The sequence below is a fragment of the Acipenser ruthenus genome, chromosome 14, assembly GCF_902713425.1.
Source record: "Acipenser ruthenus chromosome 14, fAciRut3.2 maternal haplotype, whole genome shotgun sequence".
NCBI lineage: Eukaryota > Metazoa > Chordata > Actinopteri > Acipenseriformes > Acipenseridae > Acipenser > Acipenser ruthenus.
In genome coordinates this window covers 19951004-19966152 of record NC_081202.1, presented here as the reverse complement: position 1 = coordinate 19966152, position 15149 = coordinate 19951004, and the positions used below count along the sequence as shown (strand labels likewise).

General features: G+C 34.7%; 1 protein-coding gene across 13 annotated transcripts in view; it reads right to left on the bottom strand.

The window, feature by feature from the left end:
• The window catches only part of LOC117419891 (calcium-dependent secretion activator 2-like), a 159095-nt gene that overhangs the window by 58778 nt on the left and 85168 nt on the right, over positions 1-15149 (bottom strand). For all 13 annotated transcript variants that reach the window (XM_058986045.1, XM_058986049.1, XM_058986046.1 and 10 more), the window contains exons 12-13: positions 12502-12638; positions 7896-8083 (exon numbers count right to left, since the gene is read on the bottom strand). In XM_058986045.1, coding sequence (XP_058842028.1) covers positions 7896-8083; positions 12502-12638 — 325 coding nt within the window. The remainder of the gene's footprint in view (positions 1-7895; positions 8084-12501; positions 12639-15149) is intronic.

Sequence of the window (15149 nt, the reverse complement as noted above, 5' to 3'; positions counted from 1 at the left end):
TAGAAAGACCTGCACAAGATTTGAACTTTGTAAGCTAAGAGGTGCAATGCTGTTTGGGGATTTTCTAAGCATTTGCACAGACTGAAAAGTAAATCTCTTTTCATGCAATCTTAAAGTGGAAGCTGGGAGATACTCCCTGCGTAGCCCTCCTCATTGCAAACAGCCTGCTGTGAAATAAAGCCCTCTAAATCTGCAGTTACTCCACCACAGGGGAAATATTACACAAAGGTCACAAATACAATGGTTTCTTACACATCAGTAATCAGCTGTGTACAACATATACCTATCTGTACATTGAATGCATTATCTTAATGAGAATGTGTGCCACAGTCTACATGCTTAGGTTTGCAAAAAAAATTAAATCAGAATAATAGTAATAGTCCACAACCCCAACTTTGACAAAAAACAACCAGATTTTTAATGTTTGTACAGCACACAATACTTTTAACAGCTTATTTTTCCCTAAAACACAATTTTGATATGCCCTGTACAACAGCAGGTTTAAGTATTGCCTATTTAACTTCTGCTCCCATCTTTTACATAAGTGGTTTAAATGCAGTGCATGGCACTACATGCAGTGAACAGAGGTTTGCAAAAGAGCAGTTAGGTGTTGTTTAAGAAATACAAATACCAATTAAGCAGTGGGCTTTAATAAGAATTATTTAGAATACCTTCATCATTTTGTGGTACCCAATTAAACCACCTGTCAAGTCAAGCATGATACCCTCTTTTGTTTCTGAACAAATGATTACACACATGATTACTGTACTTTAAATCCATGTTATTCCTTTTACTACAATTTAATTCTATGTTTTTATTTATTATTATTTGGTACAACCTTAATAAATAGAAATACAAATGTGGTACTGTTTTTTTTCATTACAAATAGCTGGATCAACTCGTAAATCACACTTTCACATATTTGTTTAGCAAAGTTATATTGAGAGAATTTTAAGGTGATGCATTATCAACATTCAAATCTGTCACTGTGACCCTGTTAGGATTTTTGGTAAATCATTTAAAATGCTACCTGTTGCACACAAGTCCTTTAACTTCAAATTGTGTGTGTTAAAAAGAACTAAATACCTTGATTAATCTGTATCAAAAAAGAGAAATTTGGTATGACTCTTTCAAAAGATAGAAAGAAAGAAGGAAAGAAAGAAAGAAAGAAATTTAAAAAATGATCAGTCAAATAAGATTTTAAAGAATGCATGAAATGTTTACACCCTGTTTGGTTATCGATCTATTGTATAATTAAGCATTACAATGTAAATTGTGCAACATAAAACATAACCAAATAATCTGGTATAAAATCTGCATTGTTTTGTGTATGCATAAAAATAAGTAGCTTTCCAAAGTCTAAGCATCACTCTTAAATCCTATCAAACTTCCCATAATCCTCCGCTGCACATGTCAGAGTTCACTAGAGCGAGACAACAGGTCAGTGACAACTGTATTGTCCTAATGAAATGAAGGAACTATGTTTGAGCACGGATAACACTGACCTGGTATAGAGAGGGTCGTGACAGGTTAACCAGATGCTTAGATAGAGGAACGACGTTCCTCTTCTTCAGCTGCGTTTTAAGGGCAAGGGTTACTTACTGAGTCTTAGTTCATTTTTATTATTACTATTATTATTTGAATCCTTCAGTCCTAATGGCTATGAGACTGACATCTATGAACTCTGAAGTGAAGGTTTCAGCAACAACAAAATCAAACCAAGAAGAATCTGGGGTAATGTTAAGAAAACAGTAACTTAAATAAATTGAATGTGAATGAGCAAATACAAGTTATTATTTTTTTTTCTTCTCTTTAGGTCTAGTACATGTCATGTCCCCTTAAAAGACTGACAGCTATGGAAGCGCTGCAATGTTTAAGTACATTTCACCTTCATGGTTGAATGTCAGGGGGGATTGAAGCCTGAAGGGATGAGGTAAATAGTTCTGTCATATGCAGCCTCCCCATAGCAAGTGACAGATACGGCAGAGCGCGCTATAGGTACAGAAAGTGACAAGTGAGAAAGGTAAGTTTGTAGAATGTCACTCCTGTCAACCTGCACTACAGCTCCTCTCAATCACTTCCGGGGAATCTGTCACTTTACTCTGTCGGTTTACCATCATGTCTGAAACAAAACTGTCATATCATATGCTCAGGTTTCTGTTTCTGGAATATTGGGAGATAAAGCGAAGCTTCACCTTTTCAGTTACATTACCTAAGTGTTATCAGTTACAGAAACACTAAAGTGAGTTTGTATTAGTTTACTATAAACCACAGATACTAAGGTCAAAACATTTGATTTTTGTGAAATATGAGGAGGGGAAGCCCTATTAAAACAGACTAAACTTGTGCCGTATTGAATTCAGCACTAGCCTCTTTGGCTGTCAATCATTTTAAAATTGTATAAAGACGTCGGGTGGAGGAAGAGAGAGGATGGTCGTAGGAAGTGACGTAATAGTTGACGCAGTGAGAGAGAGAGAATGAGAGAATGCAGTATGGCAATAAGTTGTAATAGTTTTTTTTTTGTTTATTTTTTTTTTGGTGTCTAAGCTTACTGTTAATTAATATATGAAATCTAGCTTTGACACCACGGATGTTTTTGTGTATGGGAAACTCGTTGGGACAGGAATGATGTCAAGTCAACGATTGAGGAATAAAATGCCGAGTGATTTGAAACGTGCAGGACCAGTGAAGACGCCGACACGGTTTGCAATTTCGAATACACAAATGGTTATTTAATGCGTGGAGAGCAATCCTTATTGAGTTTTTTTTTTTTTTGTTCAAACAATTGAAGCTGCGGGTAGTGGTTTGTTGCACGAGTCTGTGAAAGCAACGTGGATTCTGCTTGTTGTTTTAAACTAGCGAGACTGAAACCTGGAGTTTTTCATACTGCTGTACTACTAGCTGGACAAACCTGGAGTTTTTTGCATATCGCTGTATTACTGGCGAGACTGAAACCTGGAGTTTTCTGCATATTGCTGTATTACTAGCGAGACTGAAACCTGGAGTTTTCATACTGCTGTATTACTAGCAGGACAAACCTGGAGTTTTCTGCATATTGCTCTATTACTGGCGAGACTGAAACTTGGAGTTTTTTTTTTTTTTTTTTTTTGTGTTTTTTGTTCCCTACTGGATTGTTATAGAGTTGTCCTGCACATGTATTTGAGGAGGACGACTGACAACTGTAGCGGGACTTAACCAGTATTATGGAAGTTCCTGTCGTTTCTTTTTTGGGAAAATGACTGTTTAGATCTATGTCACTTCCTTTCTTACTTTGCTTGACTTTATTATAGCCTCTCGGTCATTATTACTGTTACATACCTTAATGCAAACTGCTTGTTTATTATCTGTATGTTGGTTGTTGGTGTAATGACTTGGAAAATATTGCCTGTTTGAAACCAGGTATATTTATGACCAGATTTAAAGAAAGTGTTTGATTATTTTCATACTAATGTTTTTTTTTTCTCTCTCTCCATTTTAAAACTGTATTAACTGAGTTTCTTTGCATATGAATCAGCTAACCTGAATTGCTATTTGCATAACCTGTGATATGAATAGTTTATGAATGTTTGTGTTAAGGGCATAAAATTGATTCTTTGCATATGAATCAGTTAAACTGAATTGATACTTGCACAACCTGTGATATGGATAGTTTCTTTGCATATGAATCAGTTAAACTGAATTGCCATTTTCTCAATATGTGATATAGATGGTTTGTGAATGTTTGCTGTGTGTAAAGAACTGCATCCGAGGAATAACCATAGTTAATCCGTTAAGAGGGCTCAATATGAGTAATTTAATTACCATTTAACTATAAAAAAAATCTTATTGGCTATTCAGTTTAATTGCTTACGCTATGCTTAGGATAATGCGGAGACTATGTAAATTTAGAAATATACCATTGTATGTTTCTTAATAGATATGTTATCAGTAATTGGGAACTAATTGAGTACTAAAGGTGTCAAGGAAGAATGCTCTTAAATGTGTGTTGTGTGTAGTGTGTAAAAAAAGAACATGATTGACAGTACTGGTTATGGAATAAATGTTAATTGGTGTTTATTTAAAAACCCTATTCTTAAGTTATCAAGAGTCAGTTGCAATTTTTATATTGTAGGGTCGCGTAGGTAGAAACTGAGTTTTACTACAAGGTCTGAGTAACGAGTTGTTTTTTTTTATTGGGAAGTTTATATATACTTTCCTGGCACCCAAACTTTATTATTAGGCCAATTTCGTTACAAACTTTTGAAAAGAGTAGATTTGAAAATAAATAAATAAATAAATAAATAAATAAATAAATAAATAGCAGCTAAAAGGGAGACTTTACAGTTCAGATCAAATCAAAATATAGCATCACTAGTGGTAGCTTGTGGCAATTAAAAATGAGACCTCAAACCTACAGGTATGTGGTTGTCACATACACATTGCACTGGCAGCACCTCATATCTCAGAGATCATTTCAGACTTCATATTTGGAGGCAAATATTCTGGTGAATTTGATCTTGACCGCTGACCTAATATGGCTGCTATACTGAGGCCATGTGTCATTAGTACACAGCTGTATTCCATGATTCTCTCAGTCAATTATGATTCAGGATATCACCCTACATAAAATTAGTACCTGTAGTTTTAAACTGAAAGGCATCCACCCTAAAACCAAGAAAATAGTTTTGCAGAAAAGATAACCTAAAAGATAATTGAACCTTTTCATGGCTTTACACAATCGTTTTTATTCCACAAAATGAGTCGAGTTGGCTATTTTAGAGCAATTTTTGTAATTAGATTTGGTACAGCACAAACAAACAAAATGGTTAAATCAGCACAAAACATTCTAAATTGTATTACATATTTGACCAGAAATTAGATTTAGTACTCTCACAAAGCTATATTACCAAAAATTGGATTCCAGAATGCCTGTCTCAGTCCTATTTGTATCTGCATCTCGTAGCTTTGCTATTGCAGAAAAGGATATGAGCAATGGTGGGCTTTTAAATACGATGTAGCATAGAATTGAATATAATAGACTGTTAATCACTTAACGAATATACAGAATACACATATTTGAAAAAAGTAAATATGCTCATTTTAATTCAGATTGCAGAATGTGTCCCATTTTATTGAAATGCCTTGGACTTCAGGTTTAATAACAATCTAAGTTCATTTTCTTTTTTAATTAAATAATTATAATGCCTTTTTAAATGTGCAGCAATGCAATTATTTTCTTTAAAGATGTAAGCACAAGGTCATTATAATCCATATGCTTTTGTACTAACACTAATAACTTGGGAAGGCTATTATCCTCTCTTCACTCCTGGAGTTAATTGGACTGGTCTGTAATTGATGTCCTACTTGAAAAAAAATACAGTTTAAAAATTACAGCTGACAAATGATTCACAGTTTCCTCTCCCCCTAACCCACCCCTTAAAGGCCTTATTGTAGAACACAAGCAGATGGCAAATAAAAAGACCTGAGGTGGGAGTAGTTATGACACCTGGTATGGACCACATGACGGCAGAGAAAAAGATAATAGAACATACGAAGGGCTGCAACAGACAAATACCCCTGCCAACAGGAGCCTCTCACACATAAAGAAATTGATTATATCCAATCTGTCCTACTGTGTCTATATGGTAAAGAAAGAAAGAAAGTCTACTTTTCTTCTTGAAATTTGAACTCTCACTTGTTGGAACTAATTCGGTTGTAGATGTATATTATTTGTTATATTGTTTGGTGACATAACAGACAGAAATTGTAGAACTAGCAGTGTTTATTTTAAGCAACTGAAGAAGTTTTGAGAATAAGACTGTGAAACAGAATTTAAAAAGATACATGTTTTTTTTTCATTCCGAAATATTTTTGGAGGCAAGGGTGGGTGAGCACGGGAAAAACGACATATATTATTACTAAGAATTGGAGTAGAAAATTCGCTTGACTTTTTTGGAGGGTGGAGTTGGATGACTTTCTCGTCACTCATAGCCTGTGTTTTCTGAAGCCATCAGTCTACACTGTAACATCCCATGGAGGGCATGTGGCTGAGGTCATTTTTTACTATATGTATTATTATTATTATTATTATTATTATTATTATTATTATTATTATTATTATTATTATTATTATTATTTATTTCTTAGCAGACACCCTTATCCAGGGCGACTTACATTCGTAAACAAAAATGTATGTTGCTTATTATTTTATTAAGAGTACTTACGTTATTCTCCCAGTCTTCTGCGGATAAAACTTTATATTTGCGGGCCATTGTTGTTTGTTTTGGTATTGACAGTGTTTTGTTGTGTTCAAGTACTGGTGGTAGTTTTTAAAATTGGAAGTTGACACTTTTATCGTCAACCTTATTATACACAGACAATCTAATTATATACGGGTTTCACACCAGAATCTAATCTTATTATACATGGTTCTCGTGCCACTACTCTGTATAATAAGACTATAAAACACTGAAGTTTAAAGGAAAATTATCATACACCATGTACACTAATAATAATAATAATAATAATAATAATAATAATAATAATAATAATAATAATAATACAAAAAACAACCACACCATTGGGCCATTATTAGAAAAGATCACTTAATAATGTTCGCTAAAAAGGACAATGCTTTATATACAATTAGTTTTTTCTAAAAAAGGAGGAGGCGAGGGGACCACCTCCACCACAACCCCGACCGCTAACCCACCCACAAGAATCCAGACCTACTCTTTTGTTTATCCCTTTTATTTTGGCCCTCGCGCCATGTTTAATTTGTTCCTGTTTATGTGTCTGTGTTTGTTAAATAAATGTGCACACCAGCACTTAAACTGCAGCTTTCTGTCTCTGGGTCTCTTTCCTGCAGGTAGCCAGCCTAGGCCATGACGCTACCCTGTCACATAAGATTCAATGTACATTATTTTATTCTTTTAAAATGTGGCTGATAAATCATTTAAAATAATATATTAAATAAGAATTATTAAACCTAGAATGCATACCATTACTTTCCTTCCCTGACATGAATTTTAAATCTTAAAAATCTGAAAGTAATATTTAACTATTTTAAGTTCGGTAATAAATGCACTAAATGTGCTTTGATAAACAGTCTGATTGTGTTTGTTGTTTGAAACAACAACTATTATTATTATTATTATTATTATTATTATTATTATTATTATTATTATTATTATTATTAATAATAATAATAATAATTTAAAATGTCACATGAACACAGTGTTAAGTTTGCACCATTTGTTCTATGTCCTGAAAGGTCGAAATTCCTACAGACTGCGCTCATCAGACTACTTCATATTGGTCAATTGGGTATATTTAGCCAAACAAAAACTCAACCACAGTGAAATCTAATCTCCAAAATCATCAGACATATATTGTGGAACTTAGTCTCCAGGGAGTTCATTTTTCACTCCCATAGCTTCCAAGGGCACTGTATATTAACTTCAAATGGAGAAAAATACTCCACTTATATTTACTTTTCTGTGAGTCTAATACAAAACAAAGGAAACTAGAGATAACATCTTAATGAGCAAAACAACAAACAAACAATAAATAAACAATTCAAAAGGTTACATTGGATAATTTGGTACTATTCTGCATGTATTAAACAGTTAACAATGAAATGGTTAAAATTACTGACAAACACCAAGAATTGTCATACAATCTTATTATGATTAGTCCCAAGCCTGACTCATTAAAATGCAGCTACAGAATACAAATTGGAACAGAAAAGAACGTAAGCTTATTTGTAAAAATGCAAAGCATTCCCTTTCCACGTCAGTCAAGCACTCAATAAAAAACAGCTAAACAAAAGGTGTGCATTAGTGACAAAGAAAATGTCTACCCATTCTCTGAATGTAGGCTATTGATTTCCAGTGGGTGTTAGGATATTAGGTTACCTGTTTCCATGAACGTGAGAAGCACAGAAGGCAAAGCTGTAATGAAGCAAGGTGGGGTCAATCACAGCACTGTTCTCTGCATACTCAGTGAGCTCTTTGAGGTAACAGAGATGTCGATGGCAGCCCCGCACTCCGTATCGGGCACAGTATTCATCCAGCACAAACACCTGGCCAGGACTGAACCAGCCCTAAACAGAGACAATAACGTTCAGTGACAACTTCAAATCATCGCATTTCAGATTTATTTGCTGTGCTAACATTGTAAAATAATGACATATTCTATATACATACTATGTAGCTATGTAGTACCATGTAAAAAGCATTTAAATGGTATGTGTAAGGATTTCATTCAAAAAAAGGAAAAACAGATTGTTTACTGGAGTATTATTTTTTAAGATTCGTTCTATACCTCTTTTTTAACCTTGTCATTATTTAAATATTATTTAAAAGGTATGAATAGTACTGTCATTATTATAATGGGTTTGATGGAATAGATTTTACAATTGCTTAACCAAGAGTTGTTCATAAAAATGGCTAGCAAACTTCAATTGTATCCTAGACCACACACTTTTTTTTTTTTTTAAATACACCTAAACAACACAGTAGTTCCATTATTTGAAATCCTAACAGATGTGCAATAGCCCACTAACCTGGTGTATTGGCCATTAGACCTAAGGGAGTTCAATATTAACGTAAATATGCTGTTGCTTGAGGCCAACAAGACTAGTGTCGCAACCTTGCTAAATAGTTTACTGTAGGAACATAGACAAATACCTTCTGTGGCATTACAAACACGCACCTCAGTACTAACATGGGAAAAGACCCCGACTGTTTGTATGCTTTTATTTTCAGCCCTAGAAGTCTAGTATAAAATCTAGACTTTATTATGAAAACTGCTATGCATGCTTTTGGTGTAAACAGAACTCAAATACAGTCCATAGAAAATGTTTTTTTCGTTTCTATCCTAACCACGCACTGCATGCAAAACAAGGTATTATAGCAATATAAACATATATTTATCAAACACATCCACACTCAGTAGGAAGTCACAGCTATAAAAATTACAATTTACAACTGTTAAAGAAAAATATCAGCATTGTATCAAATGTAAACATGGGTTTGAAGAGTAGGGTTTATTGGCTCGGTGGGAGTTCATGTGGTATTAGATAGACTTTATTAGAAAAGACCTTTGTAAGGACTGACTGATAGGAGCTGTTTCACATTGCTGCCAACCAACATGTGATATCTGTAGAAACAATCCACTCTGGAAGTACAATTTAATGTTTACAGCACTTTCTTACATTCAGATTTAATTTCTGTAAAAAGAAACAAAACAAAACAAAAATTATATTCCCTCTATATACTACTGTGAAGATAAAAAGTCAAAAGAATTGTCTTTTACAGACAGAAATAATTGCATTTTAAGTTTATTATTGCCTTGAGAGACAAACTATAGTTGTCCAATCTGTTGTCCATGCAGTTATCAACATTAAAATAGTAATTGCCTGAACTCAACTTCAGTACCATTTCTTTTTTTGTTAGGAATTATTCAAAACCTGGGCACATTGGCATTAAACTCAAAAAGGAACTTTATAAATTGAAAAACATTCTAATTATTACAATAATTACAGTTAACTGGTGATCTTTTTATGTATAACGTGGTTTTAAAAGACACCCCGCTGTTTACAAAGCTGTTAAATGACATGCTGTTTAATTAACATTTAATTACATTTGCACAAAATCCTGGAAGACAGGAAGATATTGTACTTATTTCTCCCTATTTAGAAATAGAAATTATTCATATTTACACAAGTTAATCAAATATGGGGATGAAGTGGAGTGGATTACGTGGAGGAGGGGCATGTAATGGCAATCATCCCATCTGCTTCTGAATGTTAATTATGTTTAAAGATGAAAAGACATATGTCAGCTTGCATTTTTGCAAGAAAAATACAAAGTATTTAAACTGATTAGGCAATTGCAGCATTGGGCTTATATTCAAAGTAAAAAATAAAGTCTGAGAGACAGTGTTCAACACACAGACAATGATGCTTCTTTTGAGTACAGTATTCAGCATTTGTTTTGAACGCTACCCAAGTATATTTCTGTGTGAAATGGCCTCTGTACATAAGTTTAAAACAAGTAACAAATAAAAGTTTTTTCAATTTATTTTATTTTATGGATGTTAAAAATTAAATCATAACAATAATAATAATAATAATAATAATAATAATAATAATAATAATAATAATAATAATAATAATAATAATAATAATAATGCTGTGACTGCCAAATCAATTTAAATAATTTGTATTTTTCTTGCAAAAATGCAATATATATATTCAATTATTCATAAATAGAATTTGGTAAACAGTTTCACATAAAACAGCAGTTATTTGGCCTATTTTGACTGATTTTAACAAAAACAAAATGTCATTATTGCAGTATTTTAAAGATGTGAGATGTTGAATTTAACAGGATCTGATAGGAAACATGTGCCTTGTTGGAAATAGTATTTATTTTAATTTTGTTATACTAAATTTCATAATGGTAAAAATGTTTTTCTTGCATACAGTATTAAACGTCTATTAAACTGTGTTTTAGAATTACACACTTCAAATGGTCTATATTAGGTACCTGTAGTGTAATTGGAATGAGGACTATTTTCCTTAATTAAGAATGATTCTTTTGAAGTCTAGAGGTAAATTATTTCTAATTCATTAGCATTTAATTGCACTCTATATAGCAAACAAAAGCAGAGGTATGTCTCACAAGGTAAATGTACTATTAAGAGAGAGTAGAAAATTGAACATGTGTAATTACATTACAGCTGTGCATGACTTCCCTCAACATTTCCTGATTTAGGGATAACACTCATGTGAATCCGTCAGGGAAAAGAAGATTCTAAGTTGGGGTGATTTTTTTGAAAAGTGACATTTGCTTTCCACAGATTCCCTAAATCTACCTTGAGGCTTTTCCTGTGGCTAAATATACTACTCAAAAAGCTAAATATTTGTGTGACAGGGTTGCTGTGCGGTGACGTCAAGCCTGAAGCAGGAAACCAAACAAAACTGACACCAGTCCTGCAGATTCAAAACAAACGCAACGTGCTCCGTTTTATTTAAATAATACAAAAAAATAAATAAAAAGGTTTAAACAGAAAACACTTGCTCACAGAGCCAAATAAAGGGTTTAAACAAAACCACAAACACAAAACAAGAAATGATCCAGGTCAGGCTGGGCAGTAGCCTTCACTGACCCTGTATTTACTTTTAAGTTTCGTTTCTGTTTCGTTTCTCTCTCGCTCGTTCCGCTCTCGCTCCTAACACCCACCCTGTGTGCAGAGAGCTGCAGGCTTTTGTGCAGGTGACCATCTCCCCATTAGCAACAAATGAATCACTTAATATTAATTCGGGAGATGGCCACCTTCTGCACGAGGTTTTTCATTTGGATGGGGCTACCCATCCACGCTACTAAACAAAACAAATAATCGGCTACGTCGTCAATGCATTTCTAAATAAATACAAAGACAATAACAAAACACAATAATAAATCAAAAAACACAAATACAAAATAACACAGGGGCGGAGGGGGAAACCCCATTCTAAAAATAAACAAATAATATATTTAAAGAGCAGGGCTTTCTACCGCCCTGCTACAATTGGTATTACATGACGTTAGTCACAGTTCAACAGACAGCGCCCACGCAGTCACTTGCAATACATAATTTTGCTCTCAGTAAAATTATTATTATTATTATTATTATTATTTATTTCTTAGTAGACGCCCTTATCCAGGACGACTTACAATTGTTACAAGATATCGCATTATTTTTACATACAATTACCCATTTATACAGTTGGGTTTTTACTGGAGCAATCTAGGTAAAGTACCTTGCTCAAGGGTACAGCAGCAGTGTCCCCTACCAGGGATTGAACCCACAACCCTCCGGTCAAGAGTCCAGAGCCCTAACCACTACGCCACACTGCTGCCCCTAAAATGCTTCTTATAGTGCATCTATAAAGCTACAATGAAGGTAGATCGCACAAGTTCAATTTCCTAAAACAGTATGCATCATGCCTTAGTTACTTTACACTACTACCTCGGGAAAATGAACAGATTTTCCCATTGCTGTGGTGGTGAGAAGAATAAAGCTTTGATTAAAAACTGTAACCAAGACACAAATTTAACATTCATTGTATTTTTGCAGATTTGTCCATATTTTCTTAGTATTCAAATCTAAAACAAAGGACAACATTACACAATGACACAATGTCTGGCATCTGGTAGATCCATTCTGCACCTTCAAATGCCAGTACCAGTGTTAGTAAATCCTATACAGTCTTCTGTCTATAATTAAGCCTTCTGCCCTTGTTGAGCTCTCTGGGAGAAGCAATAAACCACAGTCTAGAGGCAGCTTGAGTCTATTATCTTCTCTATTGAGTGGCACAGCAGTAGCCTTGGAGTATATCATTTCATATTTGAAACCAATTGATTGTAATCCTTTATCCTAACTCAGAGTATGACTATTAAGAGATCCTGGAGGTTAGGACGACTTCATAACAGCAATTTGGCACCCTTTTTTCTTCCACCGCTTTGTACTCACCAGACAAGAAAAGGAATCGTTCATTCTGTGTTGTAGAGTCTGCTTCTGAAGCACTTGAAACAGGGCAGTGTGCATACACTTACAGGGATCAGCAGCTATAAATTCATCCATCCCAAGTTTCTGGGTACGTTCTGAATCTGCTCACCCAGGAAATGAAAGAAAAGAATACATTCAAAACAGCACCAACTAAAGATGGACAGAAAGATTATTGGTAAATGTATCATTAAAATTACAATTTTCCCATTAGTGGGCCTGGAAGAAACATAGGAAGACCAATACAAGTTTGTACTACCTGCAGTGTTTGTTGTAAAGCACCAAAACAACATAAACCTATTTAGCCACCATTTTCATTTTCAGACTGTGTATATTTTAGCAACATCATGTAATGTTCACAACTGTTCTACCGTATTGTAAGGTACCTATTTAGACTCATGCCTAATACACCAAAGCATTTGGCTCCAGTGTGAAATGTGCCGCATTTCCAAGAAAGAGAGAAATCTCAACAGGTGTTGTTATTTATATAAGAACAGTTATGTCAAAAGCCTTTATTTAAATATAAAGGAATTATGCGCTATACATACATACATAAATACATACATACATTCTTGTCACACGGCTGGCTGAGTGGTGACACCAGAACCAGAAGATAAATAACACAGACAGGACAGATGAGGTGAAATGATGAAGGCGCTTGCTTGCGCCGGTTTATTATAAATAAAAAGGTTTGAACAAAACATAGGACACGGCACTTTAGCCAAAATAAACAGACAAACAAAACGGACTAACACTTAAACAAACGGTGGACGGACAGACACACGAACACGGTGAGTAAAAATAAACAAACAAGTATTGTGCTGGTCCTACCAGCATGCAATAGCAATTGTTATTACTTTATTTATCTTTAGTTCTCCTCCTCTCTCTCCCGTTCACTACTCACCGAACACCCAACCGCGAGTGAGTAAAACGTGCATCTATATATACTGTTGTGCCGGGATTCAATTACTAATTAATTATTCACTTGAATCCCAGCACGTGAATTAATTATGTGCAACCTCGTACTCACATATTATATACTTTAAATGCACGTGAAGTGATTGTCAATCCCGTGCCTAAATACAACTATACATTTTAAATCACACGTGAAACACAGACCCATTTATATCCCGTGTACCAATGCCTATACACCAACATTAACACACCACACACAACATACAACACAGAAATGCACACAGGGGCGGGGCACATTGCCACAATTCTTCATATAGAGCACTAGGTTGACAGATTTTTAAGGCATTGAACATTTGATCTGATTTTCTGTTCAAGGACAATATGGTAACCCGTGCAGTCTCTCATCAAAACTTAAACTAGAAATTAAGAGTTTGGGGGTCATCTTTGATCCTGATCTCTCATTTTACTCATATTAGGGAAGTTACTAAAGTATCTTTTTACCATTTGAGAAATATAGCCAAACTTAGACCAATTATTTCCGTATCTGATGCTGAGAGACTAATGCATGCCTTTGTCTCATCTAGAATTGATTATTGTAATGCACTTTTCTGGTGTCCCAAAACGTGTGACATTCTGACTAAAACGCTAGAATTCTGACCTAAACCAGGAAAAGTGAACATATTACCCCTGTTTTAGCCTCTTAACATTGGCTCCCTGTGCAGTATAGAATTGATTTTAAGATTTTGCTGTTAACTTACATAGCCCTGAATGGATTAGCACCTAGTTATTTGCAGGAGTCACTGACCCCATACCTTCCAAACCGCACTCTGATCATAGGATGCGGGGCTGCTGGTTATTCCTAGGGTCAACAAAAGCAACAGGGAGGTAGGGCTTTTTCTTGTAGAGCTCCTAAATTATGGAATGCTCTGCCTTCGTTTATCAGGGAAGCTAGGGCCGTCATAGTTTAAGTCAAGACTAAAAACGCACTTTTATAAAATGGCTTTCTTATATAGTTTTAATGTAACTATAAAATTGCTGATTTTGTATTATTATGCATATATTGTTATTTAATCATCGTGTAACAATTTTTTTATTTTTTTTGGTTCCTGGGTAGTAAGTGTTATTTCCTAATTGCTTATGCCTCAACAGTATAGAAAATGGCTATTTTCCCCCACAAACTTTGCTTTTGTGACCAGGACAGTGATATTTTGAAATTGACCTATTTCCAATGAGAAAATGGGCGAATTTTCGTTCACATAAAGTCAGAAAAAAACAACATATGAATCCAAATTAACATGTATTTATACTAAAGTAATACAAAAATGACTACAAAAGATTTAGAAGTGAGTAGTTTTTCAAGATTTACGATTATACTGTAAATCACTTTCATGAATCAGCCCCCAAATGTAGTCTCCCATCATGTTCTCGTTATACTGTCCTTGGTAGCGGCGTTCAAGGTCCAGTATATCCTGGTGGAAGAGCTCGCCTTGCTCCTCCGAGTACGCTCCCATGTTCTCCTTGAATTTATCAAGATGAGCATCAAGGATATGGACTTTGAGGGACATCCTACAGCCCATTGTGCCGTAGTTCTTCACCAGAGTCTCAACCAGCTCCACATAGTTTTCGGCCTTGTGATTGCCCAGGAAGCCCCGAACCACTGCGACAAAGCTGTTCTAAGCCGCTTTCTCCTTACTAGTGAG